General features: G+C 42.4%; 1 protein-coding gene across 3 annotated transcripts; it reads left to right on the forward strand.

Moving 5' to 3' along the window:
• Positions 1-584: 584 nt before the first annotated feature.
• Positions 585-16,304, forward strand: meak7 (MTOR associated protein, eak-7 homolog). Of its 3 annotated transcripts, XM_026172481.1 has the most exons (10): positions 585-676; positions 2,825-2,928; positions 3,041-3,193; positions 3,469-3,732; positions 3,810-3,954; positions 4,055-4,266; positions 9,666-9,852; positions 11,974-12,092; positions 12,937-13,116; positions 14,999-16,304. In XM_026172481.1, the coding sequence occupies exons 3-10, from the start codon at positions 3,047-3,049 to the stop codon at positions 15,122-15,124; spliced, it is 1,380 nt and encodes a 459-aa protein (XP_026028266.1). In that variant the 5' UTR covers positions 585-676; positions 2,825-2,928; positions 3,041-3,046; the 3' UTR covers positions 15,125-16,304. The 3 variants fall into 3 exon arrangements, with proteins under 3 accessions (XP_026028266.1, XP_026028265.1, XP_026028267.1); XM_026172480.1 differs by lacking the exon at positions 2,825-2,928 and having other exon boundaries at positions 586-676; XM_026172482.1 differs by lacking the exons at positions 585-676; positions 2,825-2,928; positions 3,041-3,193 and adding an exon at positions 3,210-3,262.
• The last annotated feature ends 4,515 nt before the right edge of the window (positions 16,305-20,819 follow it).

Consider the following 20,819-nt stretch of genomic DNA (forward strand, 5'->3'; position numbering starts at 1 on the left):
GTTGTTTTGTGTCTTGTCATCGAGCTGTGTTACTTCATGTATATTCTAAAAACCAGGAGCCCTCTGATGTGACGGGCCCCAGGATCTGAGTGTGCTGAAAGAAATGAGATATGATGCAAGCCGATTTATGTGGTATTACAAAGTCTTTCCTTTCATTTGATAAAGTCACATTCACAGTAATCTCCTGCCTATGAAATTATGACGTTTTTTCAAGGATAAATATGGCCTTCATTGGATATTTTTTTTAAAACTCCACACATGGTTTTTCATACAAATTTTACACTTTATCACTTCATATGCACATATGACAAATGCCTGCTAAAAATAAATGTTTCAATATTATTATACCATGTCACTTTATGTAAATATTAAAAAATGATGTACGTCGTACAAATTGCTCGAATAGTATTTATAGTATACCATTTATTTTTGAGTATATAGTATTATCTATCTGATAATCATGTTCAGAAATATTGTATGAATACAACTGGTATTCCGGTATTTCAGTATTGTACCTGAGACGCTTTGAACGCGCCCAGGCTGCTCACGCGCATTGTTTCCGCCCCCTCCCTGGAGCGCGTGGACATTTCGTTCTTTCATTGGCTGTTGCTCCTGCAAGACCCGGAAGTGTTGCTGTCACAGGATGGAAAGCTTTTAGCAGCTTTTTCATTCAAAGGTTTGCGCCTCACGGACACATTTACTGTTATTGTCGGAGACCGCGGTGCATAAAATCTGTCTTCGCTAATCAAACACGACGTTTTCGGCGAAGGATAATCATGAAGCAGTGCTGGGCTCTGTTACTTTAACCCCAGCATTCATCCAGGTGTCAGCTAACCGCTGATGAAAAGTAGCCTGGCTAGCTTCGTTTTAAACGCTAAATCACCTCTGTGTGTATCTTTAGAATAGCCAAGGACGCCTCTAATCATCGGGTGGAAAAACTTTCCTGTCAATGCAATGATAAAGAGTAATTTTGTCCTCCTTCCCGGGTGCACCTGCGATTCCTGAGTCCAAACAAAGATGGCCGCGTCCACAGAAAGAAGTTAAAACTGTCGCAGGTTACTCGGTGAAGCTGCTGTTTTTTATTCTCGGATGGTTGGATGAGTTTTTCGGGAATCTAGAAACGCCTTCAGAAAGACAAAGATTTTAAACGTGTTTTCAGGCATCAGCAGCTGATTAAGACAGAAAGAAAACACATGTAGGGCCATCCGTCCATGTGTGCTGGACTACATTATAAAATCTAGCGTTTCTGCTGTTGTGTCCTTTCCATTCATATTAATCGGAGGGGCATAATATACAGGCCACTATGGAGTCACCACTAAATGATAAAGCTTAATCAGCACTGGGAGTGCAACGTATTCACTGAGCCAGTTAGTGAGCCCACAGTGGCGCTTTCACATCTGCCTAACCAGGAGAGATCTCAGGAGACGCTGCTGTAGTGAAGCAGCTGAACCTAATGTTTTATTAATCAGACAATTAAGTTCATCATAAAGCATCTAAATGCTGCTGCTCATTGTGTCCCAAAGCCCTGCAAACCGGGTCCAGACATGCCTGTCACATGTGTCGATGTTCACCGTTCAGAGGTCATCCTGGTTAAGATAAGATAAGATAACCTTTATTAGTCCCACACGTGGGAAATTTGTTTTGTCACAGCAGGAAGTGGACAGTGCAAAAGTTATGAGGCAAAAATTAGAATACAATAAGAATAAATACAGTACACAACTGTACAGAATAGAATAAAATAAAATACTATATACAGTAGAATAAAATAAAATAAATATACAATAAGATAAAAATAAAATACAAATACTATATACAACTGAGTAAAAATACAACGATGACAGAAAGGATTATTGCACTTAGTATTATTGCATATGTATGGATGTGTGTGCTTGATCAGTTAAAGTCTTTATTATGGAGTCTGACAGCAGTGGGGAGGAAAGACCTGCGAAATCTCTCCGTCCCACACCGTGGGTGCCGCAGTCTCCCACTGAAGGAACTGCTCAGTGCTGTCACAGTCTGCTGCATGGGGTGGGAGATGTTGTCCATCAGGGATGACAGCTTAGCCGCCGTTCTCCTGTCACTCACCACCTCCACTGGGTCCAGAGGGCATCCTAGAACAGAGCTGGCCCTTCGGATCACCCTGTTCAGTCTCTTCCTGTCCCCAGCAGAGATGCTGCCGCCCCAGCAGACCACACCATAAAAGATAGCAGAAGCCACCACAGAGTCATAGAAGGTCTTCAGGAGTGGGCCCTCCACTCCAAACGACCTGAGTCTCCGCAGCAGGTACAGCCTGCTCTGCCCTTTCCTGTAGAGGGCGTCTGAGTTATGAGTCCAGTCCAGTCTGTTGTTCAGATGAACACCAAGGTACCTGTAGCTGTCCACAGCCTCAATGTCCATACCTTGGATGTCCATACCTTAGAAAGAACTAGGAACTTGCCCAGTCCCCTCCCACCTAACTTGGTAGTCTGCCCCCTTTTATGATGCCTCTGAAGACTGAGCCCATAAATTCTTCAGAAAGTGTTTAATCAGGTGGCTTCATAAGGGAGCAGAGTATGATTTTCCCTTAGACTTCTATGCAACCAGAAGTCTTTTTGCAACCATGGGAGTCGCCCCTGCCGCCTTTGCAGGTGCACATTTGCTTCACTATTTAGGCTTAGCTACATTTTTGTCTTTGGTACAGTATGTATTCTTCTTAATTTCTAAACTTGATTAATTTGCTCAGCTCACAGGAGGTTTAAAAAATTTATCATCGAATTCTTTTCATTTTAGCTTCTTTAAGCGAGCCCATAAACTCATCACCTGGTTTCGCTTCTTCGACTTTTAGCCCTGTGACTGCCTGGCGACCTGTCAGGGTGTACCCCGCCTCTCGCCCAGTGGTTAAAAAAATAGCCGTTGCTCCTCTTTTCATTGATATCGATTTATCTTTAGGTTGGTTCAAATGTAATATTGCTTTGCTTTTCTTTGAATTGGATTCGATTGCCTGGCAGTACGTACACACAATGATGATTTCCATTCTGCTGTACTTTGTGTGTGACTGCAGAACATCATGGGTAACGCTGAGAGTGTGGTGGTGCAGAAGCGGCTGGCCCGTTTCCGTCCCGAGGAGCGACCCGTGGTTGAGGGGGTTTTTGACAAGCTCCAGGGTGGTGCTGGGGGCGCCGCAGGGAAGACCATAACGCTGGAGATGCTGCAGGTGTGACTGTGGAAGCAGTACTAAATGTTTTCAAAATAAGACTTAAAAGTGTGTCAGCAGATGGAACAGGTAAAAGCCTGAATAATAGTTTCTATGTAACATCACGACTTCATTACATCAGGTTTCACATGTTTTAAGAAGTCCAGTTTTCCATTTGTACATCTTTAAACTTTTCCTATCAGGCAGGATTTGTTTTTGTGACTATGATGCTTTGACTACTTGGTGTAGAGGTGCTTTCTGTCACCGGGTTTCTTTAAACATTTTTTTTCTCCCAGTCATCAGTGGGCAGCGTGGCACCAGGCTCGATGGTGAGGAGGGTCTACCGGTGCATGTCCAGCATCGACCCTGGACTGGCAGCTCCAGCAGCCACGGGGAAGGCTGGATACGCCGGCCCCTCTGGAGTCAGCCGAGAGCAGTTGATCGTCTTCCTTGCAGACACTCTGCGGGGAACTGCAGAAGAACGTGTCCCCCTCGTCATGGCCATGTCCCAGCATGCGGCAGGGGCGGCAGCGGTTGTCACATGTGAGCAGGTGCTGGAGGTGAGTAGAGTGTAGTGTTGGTTTCTGCAGCATTTGTTGTCTGTGCTTCTTACAGCACTCCTGCTCTTTCACTAAAGTTCCTCCAGGACCTGGTCTCTGCTGTAGTTCAGATTTTGGTCCACAGAGGACGCCTGCAGGGCTGGAAGCCAGAGAGGATGGGTGACATCTCCCTGGGTGTAAAACTCCTGGCAGAGCAGATGTGCTCTGAGCTCAAACCATCAGGTAGAGCTGATTTGGAAGTTCTTGAATATTTTAGAAACTCTGACTTCTACTTCTCTGACTTAATCTACTTTAAATCTACTACTTCCCCTTTTCTCATTAGATGAGGGGGATTGTGATGTTTCCTGTCTGGAAGACTGGATCTTCAGGGTACAGCAGGTATCACAGTACCTGGAGCTGCTGGTAGCTGAGGGACTGAGTGTGTCTTTGAGCAACCGGCCAGCCCCGACGCTGCTGCCCCCCTGCAGGGAGACGCCTTGGAATGAACTGAAGTGTCTACTGGACATCCCCACCCTCATGTTTCTGGCTCCACAGGTCAGTATATACCAGCATATTTTTGCTTTTTTATGGAGTCAAAAAAACCAAAAAACTTTCAGACACCCTGAAACATTTTGGTGTTACACTTCTGGTTTTGCCTGCTTAATGAGAACTTAGTTGTGTTACTGCAGTGCGAACAGCAAACATATAAACTGTATTCAGGTGCTCTAGTTTTTAGAAACGCAGCGATCCAGCCGATTCTAGTTCCAACATGAGACCTACACCTTGACATCAGTTATCTGGTGCTGCTTCAGATGTCTCATACCTGTGTGACATTAATAAGCTGTTTCTCGGTGTGAAGACGACAAATCTTTCCTTTATTTGAATAGAATAGAATAGAATAGAATAGCCTTTTATTGCACATGTATGTACACAGTACATGTACAACGAAGTGTAATGCTGTAGCTACACTTGCAGTCTATGTATGTATGTTCAGTAAGTAGGTCTTTTTACTGGCTGCACCTGATGTGGTCTGTACAGGTGGGTGCCAAGCAGTGTTGGCCAAGTTACTTGAAAAAAGTAATCAGTAACTAATTACTGATTACTTCCCCCAAAAGTAATCCTGTTACTTTACTGATTACTTGTTTTAGAAAGAAATTAGTTACTTAGTTACTTTTTAAAAACACGATTTACAACCTGAAGAGGTGATAAAGTGATAGATCTTTCAGCCCAATTCTACTTTTTCTACATAATCCATCATACAAAATGTAATCAGATGGAAAAGTCTCTTTTTAAAACTTGTTTTATTGGATTTAATCTCTTAACTTTATGCATCAAGCAAACATTTAATCATATGCAACATTCTCTGACTGGAAGAAATTTGTTTAACATTTAAACCTATTTTCTGCACATTCCAGCACATAAAATAAAATATTTTTTGTGTTTACACTCACAGCAGAAAATAAATAAAATCAAAGACTCAGCGGTCCTGTTGCTCTATTTTCACCTGTTTAGCAGGAGTGGGGCAGGCGGAGGTTTGCCCTGGTGCAGGTGTGCCACAGCCGTCATGTCAGTGGGAGGATCCGCGAGTTTCTCTGTGAGTTTCCCATTACGTCGTAGCTACTCGGTGCTTGCTCGGACGTTTAGGGGTTTTTTTTCGCTGTAAAAAGAAGTTTTCTTCCCACGCAGTGAACAGCGGACACTAATGTTTTTGTCACTTTTTACGGAATCAAACCCAAAGTAAGGTCAGTACTTCCACGCCTTAAACGCTGCACGCTCTGCCGCACTCGATATATGATCCATTGTTGATCTGCACACAGCTGTTGTCACGAACGTCGCGCTCGCTTACATCATTGTGAGGAGACACTCTCGCAAACGAAATCACGGTTTTAGTAACGCAGTAACGCAGCGTAATCCCTTACTTTACTCATTACTTGAAAAAAGTAATCAGATTATAGTAACGCGTTACTGCCCATCTCTGGTGCCAAGTAAGAGCAACACCAAGACATTATTCTCTCATTTTAGGATTTTTGTCATCCTAAATCAGCAAACTCATATCAAATGTAGCCAAGTCAAATTAACGTTCACAAGGCTCCAACTATCCAAAGATGTTTCTCCAAACTTTCATTTTTCTCAAGTTGCTTTTGTCAGTTGGATAATTAACTCTTGAAACTTTGCTGACTTGAATAACACAGGTCTGCAACCAAAAAAACAGAGCAAAGGCTCGAGCGAACTGTGAAACTAAACACTCTTTAATGGCCAATCTTTACCTGGTTAATCCTCTCGTCTTAATTCAGTTCAATTCAATTTTATTTACACAGCACCAAATCACAACAACAGTCACCTCAAGGTGCTTTATATTGTAAAGTAGACGCTACAATAATACAGAGAAAACCCAACAATCATATGAGCCCCTATGAGCAAGCACTTTGGCGACAGTGGGAAGGAAAAACTCCCTTTTAACAGGAAGAAACCTCCAGCAGAACCAGGCTCAGGGAGGGGCGGGGCCATCTGCCATTTGGGTCGATTTCTTTATCAGTCTCCTCTTAGACGAGACTGATAAAAAAAGTTACAAAATGTTATTGTTAGTGTGTCATGACAGCTTTTAGAGATCGAATCGGATCGCTGTTTTTGCCATAGACTTCCATTAAGGTTTTGCAGTCACATGACCGCTAATCATGTAACGTTAACTTGCCTGTTTGCATCTAAGACGCTGTAAGGTCAAGTCACGCAGGGCTTGAGACCGAGCCACCGACCAGGAGCGAGTGTTTGCAGACATGCTGGCATCTTCCATATTTTGCTGTAATGTTGTTCTTCATGTTAGTAAAACGGGAAAAACATTCAAGTAGTAAGTTTAGAGACCAAGACAAGCAAATAGCTCTGACATTTGGCTTCTTCCTTTTTATTCTCTTAAGTCTTTTACAATTCGCATACCGCCAGAACAGGAGCACAGAGGATGCAGTCTCCATCGCACTGCACTCTGTCCTCTCACACCTGGACAACAACAACACCTACGCCAGAATGCTGTTTATAGACTTCAGTTCAGCATTCAACACAATCCACCCCTCACAACTCATCAGGAAACTGACAGACCTGGGCATCAGTTCCCTCATCTGCAAATGGTTACTGGACTTCCTGACCAACCGCCCCCAACATGTCCGGCTGGATAACCACTGCTTATCTACAATCACGATGAACACCGGTGTACCACAAGGCTGTGTGACGAGCCCTTTCCTCTACTCCCTCTTCACCCACGACTGCAGACCTGCTGATGGTTCTAACACCATCATTAAGTTTGCAGATGACACCACGGTGATTGGCCTCATCAGTGACAACGATGAGGCCGCCTACAGGGAGGAGGTGGATCGTCTGGCTGAGTGGTGCGACACAAACAACCTGCTGCTTAACACCGAGAAGACCAAGGAGCTCATCGTGGACTACAGGAGGAATGCTGACCCGCATCCACCCATCCACATTAAGGGGACGGCTGTGGAGCGTGTGAGCAGCTTCAAGTTCCTGGGAGTCCACATCTCCGAGGATCTCACCTGGACGACCAGCTGCTCCAAGCTGGTCAAGAAGGCTCACCAGCACCTCTTCTTCTTAAGGACTCTGAGGAAGAACCACCTGTCCTCAGACATCCTGGTGAACTTCTATCGTTGCACCATCGAGAGCATCCTGACCAACTGTATAACAGTCTGGTACGGGAACTGCTCTGCCTCGGACCGGAAGGCGTTGCAGAGGGTCGTGAAAACTGCCCAGCGCATCGCCAGAGCACCACTTCCTGCCATAAAAGACATCTACAGGAAGCGGTGTCTGAAAAGGGCTGGGAAAATCATCAGAGACCCCAGTCGCCCATCACATGGACTCTTCACCCTCCTGCCCTCTGGGAGGCGCTACAGGAGCCTCCGGACTAAGACCACCAGGTACCGGAACAGCTTCTTCCCCACAGCTGTCAGACTCCTGAACTCTGCCTCCTGACCTCTGACCCACGTTAACACATGGACTGAACATACACACACCCACAATGGACAACTGTACCCTCAAACACACAATAATAACATGGACTGAACCACCACTCACAACCACTAGCACTTTATATAGCCTCTGTAGAAATTATCTACACCCTCACTTATCTTAACTGCACTACTGTATAGCTCTGTGTAAATAATCATTCTGTACATACGATAATTTTTAATCCTACAACTGTTTACAACTTGCATAGTTCCCATTTCTGTATAGCTGTATATCCCAGATTCTGTAAAGTTATTTATTTCATATTCTGTATAGTTTTTCATATTTATATCCTGTTCATATCCTGTACATAGCTTGTACTCACTACAGCCTGTACATACTTATAGTTATAGAATATTCACAACATACTTCATACCGTGTACATTATAACATAATAGACCCATTTCTGTAATATACTCACATATCTATATTATTGCTAATATATATTGTAATATATCTATATCACTAAGCACTTCTGGATGGATGCAAACTGCATTTCGTTGCCCTGTACCTGTGCATGTGCAATGACAATAAAGTTGAATTCTATTCTATTCTATCTATTCTACAAGCTGTTTTTCTGTTGATCGGAGAAGGAATTACTTGATTAAATATTGCAACTCTAATATGAGTCTCTGGTATATTTATGAAAGCTCAGGGTGCTTTCATGTTCAAACAAGGAAAAGCCTTCTTTAAACCATTAAAACAGAAAGTAGCTGCCTACATAGTGTTCCTTGTAATTAACCAGAATCTGTAATCAGAATCAATGAATCGACTAACTATTGCAACACATTTATCACCACCAGTCTATCAGAATTTGCTCAGATGTCTTGTATTGTTTTACTGCTTTTACTGATATTGATCAGAGGTAAACATGTAGCTTTAACACTTACGACCCATATGGAAAAGATATATATAAATCTTATGAAGTTTGTATCTGTCTTGTATGAAACTTGTATGAAAAGCATACAAGAGTGAAAACAGATATAAGATCCCTTGAAAAATTATATAAATGAAACTTGTATGTTTTGGATACTTACTAAAACAATATATGAACGCTTTCATGAGTAAATCATAGAAGCCTTATATGATTCACTATATGAAGTAGGCCACATCTGAGTCTTTTCCATATGGGGGGTTCAAACAGAGATCGATGCAGGTGAAAGAGGCCTGTGTGCAGAGGCAAAATCACAAAAGGTGCATCACTGTCCAAATGTTTACAATAAAAGATGTACTCGCTGAATGTGTGTTGTTCTGGCCGTGCAGAATGGAGAGATTGTGGCTTGCAGCTTTCTCAAGAACTGCTCGCCTGCTCACGAGTGAGCGATTGAAGTAGTTTGTCACAGGAAACCAAAGACAAAAGCAAGTGTGTGAACCTGTGTCTCTGAGAACTTGTTTGAGCTTCAGACAATCAAAGATATGAAATGTTGTAAAAGAAATTCGATCAACTCTCATGTTCGCACGCCTTCTGAAGGGCCTGTTTGAGGGCTAAGACTTGGTTTTAACTTCTAGGTAGAGTTAATTTTAGGTTAGGGAGAGGCTGGGAGTGCATTAATTTAAATGAATGTGCCAAGCAACCATGCTTTTGTATTTATATACTCTACTACAAACAGAGTGGAGCGGGCAGTAGTTGCTGTCTTTGAGTGGGGTTGGTCAGTGGGTTTGGCACAGCATTTACTCGTCTTTCCAGCAGCGCACATGCAGAGTGCGGTGAGAGCTGCGAAGAATAGGGGGAGTGTTAGTGGGATAACAAGAACTAAAAGCACTGAGTCATGCAAAGTGGCGAAACAAGACATTCAGTGATCTGAGTAACAAGAGGGGAACAGGTTCTCCGTCACCTTTCAGACTCCCGATCCACCTCCTCTGTTGTAGTGTGATTTTTATTATAACAGCAAATCATTCATCAGATGTCACACATATTCTTCCACACGTCACTTTAATCTCACCAGCTGCCAGATGGCTACAGCGCCCCCTGGAGGCTTGTGTTTTCCACTCGGCTGCACGGGGAGAGCTTTACCAGGATGGTGGCCGGCCTGATGAAGCAGGGGCCCACCCTGCTGCTTATCAGAGACACCAAGGGGCAGGTCTTTGGGGGCTTCGCCTCCCACACCTGGGAGGTCAAACCTCAGTTTCAGGGTAAGTATGCCACAGACTAGTGCTCCCACTGCAAAAGAGCTGAAGTCCACCTGTTGTGCTCATTTTTATTCTTGCACTGTATTTGGGTAGCTTTGCATGATTCACAGCTCGAAATGATCCTTCTTTAAGTAGTATTGTCTGATGCAGCCGCTCAGGGAGAATTTAACAGTGTGGTGATTTGGGAGTTTCTGTAATCAGAATCATATAAAAGGACAGATGCATATATGGTTTGCCACGATGTTACTTCATTAATGTCATTTTTTTCTCCAAGCTTTCCTGTTTCCTCTAAAATGTAAAAAAAGGCCACAAAGTGAATATTTTAATATTTTATTCTAACATTTAGCCAAGTGAAATAAATCATTCTGATTGTGGTCCTACAAGAAGGGACCGCACAAATCACAGTGACCTGTTTTTGAGAGCTGCTGGCACTGTCGTAAAACCAAGTAATACATTCAGATTTAAAAGAAAAATCAGTGAGTGTTTAACTTCGCGGGTTCGAGTCATACCTGTCTGTTGCACAGGCTTGAGTGGCCGAACAGGAAGTTACTTTTTTTAAAAGAAAACTAAAAGTTCTTTGATGCTGTGGTTTAGACACGATTCACATGAAACAAGCCACACATAAAAACTTTGTTTCTAGCTGAATTTCTTCATCTTTCTGAAGCCCCTGTTCTCTAGTCTAGAATAGAATAGAATATATTAGAATCGATACTTTATTGTCATTCAGAGCATACACCAGTTAGTGCATATTAAGCGTGATTTAGATATCTGTGGAAGATCTACATCGTGACTTAATAAGATGTAACCCCTCTTAGCCCACACCACAACTTTCCACACCATCCAGCCAGAAGGCATGATGTCGATTTCTCTGTCAAGTATATTTCATTCATTAGAATTACGTTTCAGTGCACTGACTCACCTGATTTTGCAGGTCTTTGCTCCCCATTGCTGTCACACTCCACAACAAAGACTTCACAGCTGACCAAACACACACAACAGTGTTATTGCCGTATGTGCAATAACACTAGGTGCAATTCTTTTTTAACAACGTTGTATTTTACTCAGTTGTATATAGTATTTTATTTTATTCTATTCTATTGTGTACAGTATCTTATTCTTATTCATATCATCTCATCCTATTCCAGTGGGTTTTTTTATTTTTGCTATGTAACTTTGCACTGTTCACTTACTGCTGTAACAAAACAAATTTCTCATGTGTGGTGAAGCTTATCTCATCTCATCTTAACTGGACTGATACAATATTTGAAAAAAACACAGCAAATCTAAAAATTATAAAACGTTAAAAAAAAGCACCTAAGATAATTTTTACAAATATTTATACATATTTTGTTATATTCCTTTAATATTTTATATGTAAATATATCAAACACATCTCTGCTGGCGTGTGGATTTTAGCATCAAAATGACAATGTGGATTAAATGGATGCATAACTTTCTCTCTGGTAAAACCATTGGTGCTGTATCAAACAACGAGCCGTATTACTTGTCATCAGTAAAACAGCTCCAGAAGGCACCAACATTACAGAAATTATTTCTTTAGTCTGCATTTTAAATGTTGTGGATTTGGGCAGTATGTGGGCCTCGACTCATTTTGAAGTCTGCATTAACGAGAGGAGCTGCAGTTCTTCTGCATTGGCTTCATTTTTCTGACCCAGAAGCTGCTGCTCGTTTGGAGCAAAGAGCTCTTAATAAATCGCTGCGTTACTGTTTATGCTTCTGAGCCGTGGCTGCGTTTTAAACGCAAACCTCTTTGCTATTCATCCTTTGCAGAACTTTTTTTCTGTGCATATCTTGAGACATCTGTAAATGTCAAATCACTGAAGCATCATAATCAGATGAGATTTACAGCTCAGTAAAAGATTAACCACAAGAAAGAAAGTGTGTCGGCTCTAATAGATACAAATATGTCAGGCAGCAGGTAGAGACTCATCTGAAAACACGGATGAAATGAAACACTGAGGAAGTAACACCACTGCTTTGAATACTGTGGGCTGTCCCTTGACTTTCCTCTCACATCTTCATAATTTGTATATGTGTGTGTGTGTGTGTGTGTGTGTGTGTGTGTGTGTGTGTGTGTGTGTGTGTGTGTGTGCGCGCGCGCAGGTGACTCCAGATGCTTCCTGTTCACTGTGAGCCCCAAACTGAGAGTTTATACAGCAACAGGATACAACCAACACTTCATGTACCTCAATCAGAACCAGCAGACCATGCCCAACGGACTGGTGAGACCACACTCGTTCAGCTGGAGAGAACTTATTAATGTTCCTCAGGGCCTGTGCTCATCACAGATATCCTCACACATGACCTCTTACTTTTACCAGAGCCTTAATATCTTTAGAGAAGCTGTATGTGATTTAGGGAACATAGCAGACTGTGTGAAAGTGAATCTTAAAAAGCTTTGTTTTTTACCCTTTTATCTAAGAATTCTCCTGAGGTGTGTGCTGAGCATGTTGGTTATCTCTGACCTGATGGTAGCAGTGTTGGCTCACTGATCCAACAGCTACACTCAGTGATATCAGTGTCACCTGTTGTTGTCACAGTGCAATGATGGTGTAGTATCTGTGCTTCAGGTGTAATGTAGAGCTGCGCTGTCTTTGACATTTGAGGGTCTACAGATGATAGTAAACAGAAATCTGCCAATTATGACTCGAATAATTGGACAGCAGAATTAAAAAGAGTAAAAGTTTCGATTTTGTCCAGAATCAGAAGAGTTTCAACAGAAAGTCCCACAGAAGTGCAGGAATATCTCATCATCATCTCAGCGGTGCAGTAAGCAGGCTGTAATACTCAGGAGCATGTGGCTCTGTACCTCATACAGCAGCTATGTTCAGCCTGACCTGACAAACTAAGCACATCTTCTGATCATTTAGAAATCATTTGAACATTTCATACTTTCACCTGCTGGTTAGATTTCAGCATAGAAAAGTACTCGGTTGGTTTCCTGAACACAGCGGCTAAAGAGACGATATTTATTTATTTGCCCCTGAGTGGCCCCCGAAAATGATTTGTTTTGTGTGACCTGCTTGTGTTAACTGACATAAAGATGTGTTGTCTGGTGTTCATCAGGGGATGGGCGGTCAGCACGGCTATTTCGGCCTGTGGCTGGATAGTGACTTTGGCCGCGGTCATAGCCGGGCACGACCCAAGTGCACCACGTATGGCAGCCCTCAGCTCTCTGGAGACGAAGACTTCACCCTGGACTCCATGGAAGTGTGGGCTGTGGGAAAACCCCCAGAGCCCGAGGAGGTCAGAGTACTTGTTCAAATTCTTCTATAAACTCGGCAAAATAAAGACCCGTGCTGACCTAGAGTCAGAAGGTTTACACTGGGTGTTAGTCGGTGTACCTGGAGCCAACAATGTGTGGCTGTCTGAACACAAACAGCCAAACAACATCTCCGTCAAACGTTGAGTTTAAAACCAAAGAAATACATGTTTGCATTTTGTGTGATTTGGGCCTTAACTAAAGTTTCTCTTTAGAGCCCATTTTTAGTGTTTGCAGCTTTTATGTCTAATCAAAAGAAAATTGCTGGGATAGTCGAGCAGGGCGACATGAACAAAAATATTTATCATGATATACATTTGAAAATTTGCGATAACGACATAACTGACGATATAATTGACACGAGACAAAATACTTTACAACTCCACAACTTTATTAGTGCAAAAAAAAAAAATCAATGTATTTTCACTTAAACAAGCAGCAGTTTTTTATGTCCATTAAAGTTATATAAAATTTCACAGTGCAAATGCAAATTCCTCGCTGACAGTTTAACCAAAAGGCATTTCCAGTGGAAACTGGCCGACACATCCTCAGCATAACTATGTATAATATCCACAAAACTTAAAAAGAGCTTATACACACACAATATGGTAACATTATGTTGAAGCACAGTACGTATCACTCCGCGAGGCTCCGCCTACGATAGCCGTAATGCTCCGACAATCCATCAAGCGGTGCGGCTTCGTAGCTTAGCAAAGTCGTACTGAAACATCTGACAGATTTTCGAGCGCCGTGCACATAAAATCATTTCCAGGTCAGTAACACAACCAGAGTTCATACATAAGGCGCACGGGATTATAAGGGGCTCTGTTGACTTTCAGAAAGTCGACAGAGACACACACACTCGGATGCTCCAGAGAGGACAAAGAGGAAACATGCATTATTCCTTCAAAGTTCCTGACTAACAGACAGAATCTCCTCTTTAGTATCCCTGCATACAATATTGTGCAAAAGTCTTGAGCCACCCCTCATTTCTTCATATTTTATTTCCAAGGAGCAATTCCTTTTAAATTCAAAGGACTCCCGAGCAATCGTTCTCCAGGCTTTTTGAAGCTCTTTCAAATGTTTTCTTTGAACATTGGCAGCTTTTTCTGTCCACTCCCTGTACCTGATCATTTTCACAGTTATTCTTTAGATTTCTTTCAAATTAAATGCTTAAATTACATTTTTAGACACTTTGCCACTAGCAGCCTGTCATAAAACACATCATTTGTTCCCATTACTTCTGTTGAATCTACAAGTAATACCAAAGATAGCACAGTTTGACAGAAATAAAATAATATTGTGCAGCAACAAGGTGATACCCAAACAGCTGTTAGTCAGGTGGCTTTGTCATAAACACGGGCCTCTTTTAGGTCTCTCTTATTCTTATTTCTGCCACGCCCACCACTGTAACCAACAGTCTCTGTGTCACAACACAGCTCAGCCTTACATGTAAATGTATGCAAAGACCTCCCATCAAAACATCCCCCTAAATAACCTTTAGGGATCAGTAACTCTGCAGGTTTAGCAGACAGACCAGTTTATCGCCCAGTGTGCTAGTACTCCACAAATCTCACTTTATGTTACTTTCCTAAATTATTTTTCAAGGTAATTAATATGCACAGAGCACTAACTTTTTGTGCAGTTGTATATTGCATTAATAATATATGAAAGTACAACATTTCACACAGCAGAATTTGTCTAATGGCAAACTCACACTGAGGAGATTTTGTTGCACTCTAATGCTGATCAGTGCATGCACAGAGCATGCACTGCACCACGAGAGCTGCAGTTCTTCTGCATGAACCTGCTGTTTCCTTTAAAAACTGTGTTTTTATTTTCTGTACCTATTATTTTGCTTTACAGGGTGAGGAGGGCGGAGCTAAGAAGAGCATCCTGGATGTGGATCCAGAGGCCCAGGCCCTGATGGAGATCACAGGGAAGACCATGCACAGTCAGGGCCTCAGAGAACCAGAGGATGACCAGGAGTGACTGTAAACACACCCAGCTATATATCGCTTCCATTCATGCCCCCCCCCCCCCCCCCCCCCCCCAGTCTACCCAGTTACTAATTCATGTGGATTAAGCTTAAAGGTGGTCTGCACAGTGTGGTTTGTCACCAGTGTGCAGGTTTCAGGCCTGCTTTACATCAGTGAGAGCACGATGGACGTGTTCACATTTGAGCTGCACTGGAGTGAATTCATTTCATCACTATTAAAAAACACAGAGTGAAGAATCAGACTGAAGAGACGTAGCTTGGAGGAATAATTCAGGGAATTTACAACACTGGCGATCACAGCTTCTTTTTCCTTCCAGTAAAGTTCATGAAGACAAGAAACAGAAACTTTGATTACCTGTCTTACAAACTGGACACATTCCTGGATTTACTATTCCTTACCAGTTAGCACAAAGTCCAAATCCTGACTTGGATTCTGGGCAGATAAGCTGAGTAATTAACAGCTTAAACAAAGACTGTGGAATGCTGCATCACAGCAGGCCTGTAGCGTCTGTGCAGATGTGATACTGTGAATTTCATCTTTTAAGTCACGTGTGATTTTATGCTTCAGTGTTTTAGACAGATGAGCAGGTCTGTGGTTGATCAGCAAGAGGATCAATAAATCTCTATTTAATCTGTATTATATTACTTATAAAGTGAAATATTTCAAGCCTTTTTTTATGCTTTACTTTTGATTTTTTTGGTGTTATTTTCCTTCTTCCTCATATGAACAGCAGAGTGAGCTGATCCAGAGAAGCTGCAGCACTTTACTTGTTGCACTAACTGGCTGTTATTCATTTAAAAGGCTGTTTTTGCAGCAGTTTACAGCAGCAGCTGCTCTGCTCCGGTGTGAAAGGTGAAGCAGTGTGTGAAGATGGGTGCTGCTCGCTACTTTAAATGCTTCCATGGTTGATTCTTCGACTGTATTTAAAAGATAGATGTAGCTGAAGTGTGTTAACCTTGCATTCTGTCTGATGGCCGGGCAGGGTAAAGTCTCAGAATGACGTCTGCAGACTGTAGAGGGAAAACATCCTCCAGCTCCCTGGATCTGTGTCCTTACTAAACACTTCCGATGTGTATTTATTGTCTCAGTCACTAGTTTGAGCCCCTAATAAATAAAGCACAGTCATGGTTCCCAATAAGCTCGCAAGGAATAATAAAGTACGGTGCACTCTACCATGTGACTAAGATGCTTCTTCAGAGGTTGCCACTTGGCAGACATCTATAAATTTTAGTCCCAGGACTGTCGGGATAGTCAGTTATTGCGACCACACCACAAGTAGGTTTATGGGTGCAGCTTGCTATCCAAGAATTAGCTGATAGCTTATCTTTCCACCCACAGTTGGCAGCAGACAAAGGCTTTGAGGCTTCAAAGTTCAGACTCACCATTGGAGCCATCTTCGAGGGGCCACGAGAGGATCAGAAGAGAGTTTTCGGCGTTTCCATTCTGGCTTCTTTTATCAGTCCTGTGGGCGGAGCTTGTTAGTTCTGCTCACAGACTTCATTCATGTGCTGCAGAATAAGGCGAGCGTGGTAAATGTTCAGGTTGTCTAAAGATGGAGCAAAACTAGAAGTGACACGTGTCCTGCAATGTCATGCTTGTGATGTCAGCTGCAACCAAAATGATTGCAGGTTTGAGCCGATATCACCTGAAGTCGCCCGTTTACAAGACGCGCTAGCTTCTCTTTGGCACAGTGCAAGGAAGTGGTGACATATCATCCATCTTCCATCATCCATATTTAGGCAGTGCTGCAGACCTTTGATTGAGCAGCTCTGGCACTGACTCGTTCTGTGGTTACGCTGATAAAGATCAGGATTGCAGAGTCCAGGAAACCTTTTCTTCACGTCGCCGCCAGCTCATTGAGCTGAGGTGGTGTAAACTGAGAGACTATTGGGATCTCTACATCAGGCCCACAAGACAAATGAGCCACTGACTGAGCTCAGCTGTTTGTTAAGCGAGCCAGTTAATTCACACCCGCTTAACTAAATTGACATTCCCAAAAAATGGCTGGGTCTTACCATCAGCAGCCAGACATCTGGCTCAGTTGTAGACACAGGCCTCTTTTAGGCCTCTCTTATTTTTGCCACACCCCACAATTGTAACCACAGTCTAGTGTGTCACAGCTCAGCCTTACATGTAAATGTAGGCAAATGCTTCCCCTAAAAACATCCCCCAATATAACCTTTAGGGATCAGTAACTGAAGAACTAACAGACGTGTTGTACAGAGGTGCAGCTGATAGCCTTCCTCTGTCCCAGCACTCTGTAAATCTCACTTCACTGAACAGTTTATGGGAAACAGCCCTCAACCTTTTATTTTCAGCTCAGGACAAACACAACCTGTCTTTTCGTCGCTGTAGAGCCACTTGATCCACGAGCAGCTTTAGGAAATCCACTTCTGTTACACACCAGTCGATATGCTGTGTATATGTGTTAATATAATGTGTTCATGTGTTCAGCTGCACAAACAGGAAATCGGTAATGTTGCATTAATACGGTTGATGGATGTGAAGACACAGAAAAGCAGCTTAATGTTATTTCTTTATTAGTGACCACAGAGTTCAGTCAGCTGTTAAAAAAGTGCACGGTGCAGATTTTGTTCACTCAGCTGGAACAAATGAGACTGTGTGAGTTAGCATAGCAAGTGTTAGCAACATGAGCTCTGAAATCTGGTGTATTCATTATTTATTGGTTATTTTCTGTATGTACACTTTATTGTAGCTACTTTGACCCACTTCTCACTTTTGCTCGAATGTGACTTTATGTCCGCCGGCACGACGCACAGACGAATAACTGCTAATACAAACAGCTGATCAGTGGCTCTGTGTTCACCTCCTCCCATCTCGCCCGCTCCTCTCTCGCTATCATGCAAATTACTGAGACAAGTTACACATGCAAATCTATCAGATAATCTGACGGCACTTCAAACAGCAGCATGACGGCTCTGGGCCCATAAACATTTATGTTTATTGTATTGGTGTAAGGAAAAGATTTAAATATTATATTCCCAGAAATGAACGTAATCTGGGATCATTTCATATTTTACACTCTTTGGAATATTTTCTCCAACTTGGGCGATTAAAATGTCCCTGTAGGCTTTGTAAAATATTTGACTGTGTCGTCATATTTTCTAAAATATTCATCTTTGTAGCTTTTTCTTCTTTGTCTGGCAGAGCAGGGTTTTTATTCTCTTCATCCTGATCCGCACACATGCTGACTTTTCTATAGTTCTGATGTCACCTAGTAAACCTCAAACTTAACTTGCTATCAAAGGACATATTACATTTACTGTTTTATTCACTTAAAAGGAAATTCAGCTGTAAATAATCATTCTTTGCTCAGAAGAAGCAGCGGGAAATTTCCTCTCTGAAAATAGGCCGACTATAAATGCAGAGTAAAGGAAATGAGGCTGTGCTGCCCTTTTTTAAAAGATATTTATAAAACATTTGATGAACAAATGCTTCCAGGACGTTTCAGCGAGTGAAAATACTCATGATCCTTCTTTGGAGTTTGGAACTATGACTAACGCAGGTGAAACAAATGCCTACGACATCCCGGGTTTTTAATAATTTTTCACTCACATCCGGTGAGCAGCCACTTCGTCAGATACACCTGTTCAACTGCTTTTTAAGACGACCAATCAACCAATCACATCGCAGCAACTCAGGTGTGCTGACATGGTCAAGGTGACCAAAATGTGACATGAGTGTTGGTGCCAGATTTTTCCTCACATCCTTCTTTTATAGAGGAGGTTCACAGAGTATCACCTGAAGAAGGTAAAAGCATCCAGTGAGTGGGTGTAAACACCTTGATGTCAGATGTATGAGGAGAACGCTTTGAGCTGACTGGAAGGCAAAAATAACACCAATAAAGATTCTTTACAACCAAGATGTGCAGAAGAGCATCTCTGAATGCACAAGACACAGCAGCAGAAGACCAAACTGAGAAACCGAGACTACAGTTTGCACATTTTCAGTAAAATATTAGTACCAACTGAGCATCGTTCAAACACCACTGCCTGCCTGAGAATTGTCGATCATGTCCATCTCTTTACTACGACCGTGTCCTCTGATGACTGCTTCCAGCAGGATGACATACCGTGTCACAGCGCTCAGCTACCTCAAACACAACATTGGGTTCACTGAACTCAGATCAGTCCAGCAGAAAACCTGGGATGTTTTGAAATAGGAGATTTGCATTATGGGTGTCCAGCTGACAAATCTGCAGCAACTGTGTGATGCTAACATGGCAACATGGACCCAAATCTGTGTTTCCAACACCAGCCCAACGTGTGGCCAGCGTGTATATAAGATGTTTAAAGCAAGAAATGAAAAAACGAATGTACTTTCACTTTAGTAGGATCTGAGTTACAGGGGTTTAGATAAAGAGTAAGATTTGTGGTCTGTAGCTGCAGAAACAGTCAAAAACGATTTTTCATGATGATAAAAAAAAAAGCCTGCTTTGCATTTCACAATCAGACTGTTGTGGCTAGATTCCACTTTTATTTTAAAAATGTATGCTAGAATAATATTGTCACTGTACACGTGTACAATGGGATACAGAGCATCTCCTACTCAGTGCAAACATGTGGGAAAAGAATGAGGAGGTGCACAGTTCTGCAGCACTATATCCCACATAGCAGACAGGCCTGGCCCGGATCTGGTGTCAAGCCAGCACTGCTGGCTGACTTCTGGCATGGTAAGTGATATGTCATCCAGATATGGGCCAGGCCTGGTGTAGATGGCACTGTTTATGTGATCGTATGCCACATCTGGCCTGATTGTGGTTTGGTTTATGTAGCCCAGGCTCATAGAAAACAGGTCTGGTTCGGGTCCGGCATCAAGCTGGCACTTCTGACTGACTGGTGTCATGGCAGGGTGTATGTCAACCAGATGTGGGCCAGGTCTGGCAATGCTCCACTATTTATGTTCCTATTTTAGTTAGAAGACCCAAATGCCATGTTGCAATACTATACTGCTGTGGTAGCCAACGTTTCAAATGCAGTTTTGACAGGTTTGTGAGTGTACACTTTATCCAAAACCTAGTGACGGTTTACTCATGTTTACCACTTGGTGGCTGTAGCTCAGGAGGTAGAGCAGGTCACCTACTGATTGGAAGGTTAGTGGTTCGATCCCTGGCTGCTCCAGTCTGCATGCCTGCAAGATACTAACCCCAGTTGCTCTCTGGTGCATCCGTTGGAGTGTGAATGGAGTTAGGAAGCACTCAGTTTAGAGAAAGTGACTAGGGCATGTTCTATAGAGTGCTCTGGGAGAGTAGGAAATCACTATATAAGATTCACAGTCTGAGCAGAGTTTTGTCGTGTTACTTTTGCACTATTATATTTCAGCAGTATTATTTGATATATTGATATAATGTTAATTCTGAATTATATAAATCATTCAATTCAAAATAAATTTGCTGCATTACCTTTTGTGATGGACCGAGTTGAAAAACAAAGTTCAGACTCACCATACAAGTGGAAGCATTTTTAATGCAAGTGTGCCAGACCATTAAAATCACAGCACCATAACCCGTAATAAAGTTCTATCTAATCTAATCTAATGTCAGTATCTTTAAGTAAAGCACATTATGAGAACAATACGTCCTTATATATATGAGGAGGGAGACGAGGAACCATCATGGAAGGACAGGCCCCTGCACGGTATGTACCACCGGCAGATAGAGGAGGTGG

Source organism: Astatotilapia calliptera, chromosome 7 (assembly GCF_900246225.1).
Source record: "Astatotilapia calliptera chromosome 7, fAstCal1.2, whole genome shotgun sequence".
Taxonomy (NCBI): domain Eukaryota; kingdom Metazoa; phylum Chordata; class Actinopteri; order Cichliformes; family Cichlidae; genus Astatotilapia; species Astatotilapia calliptera.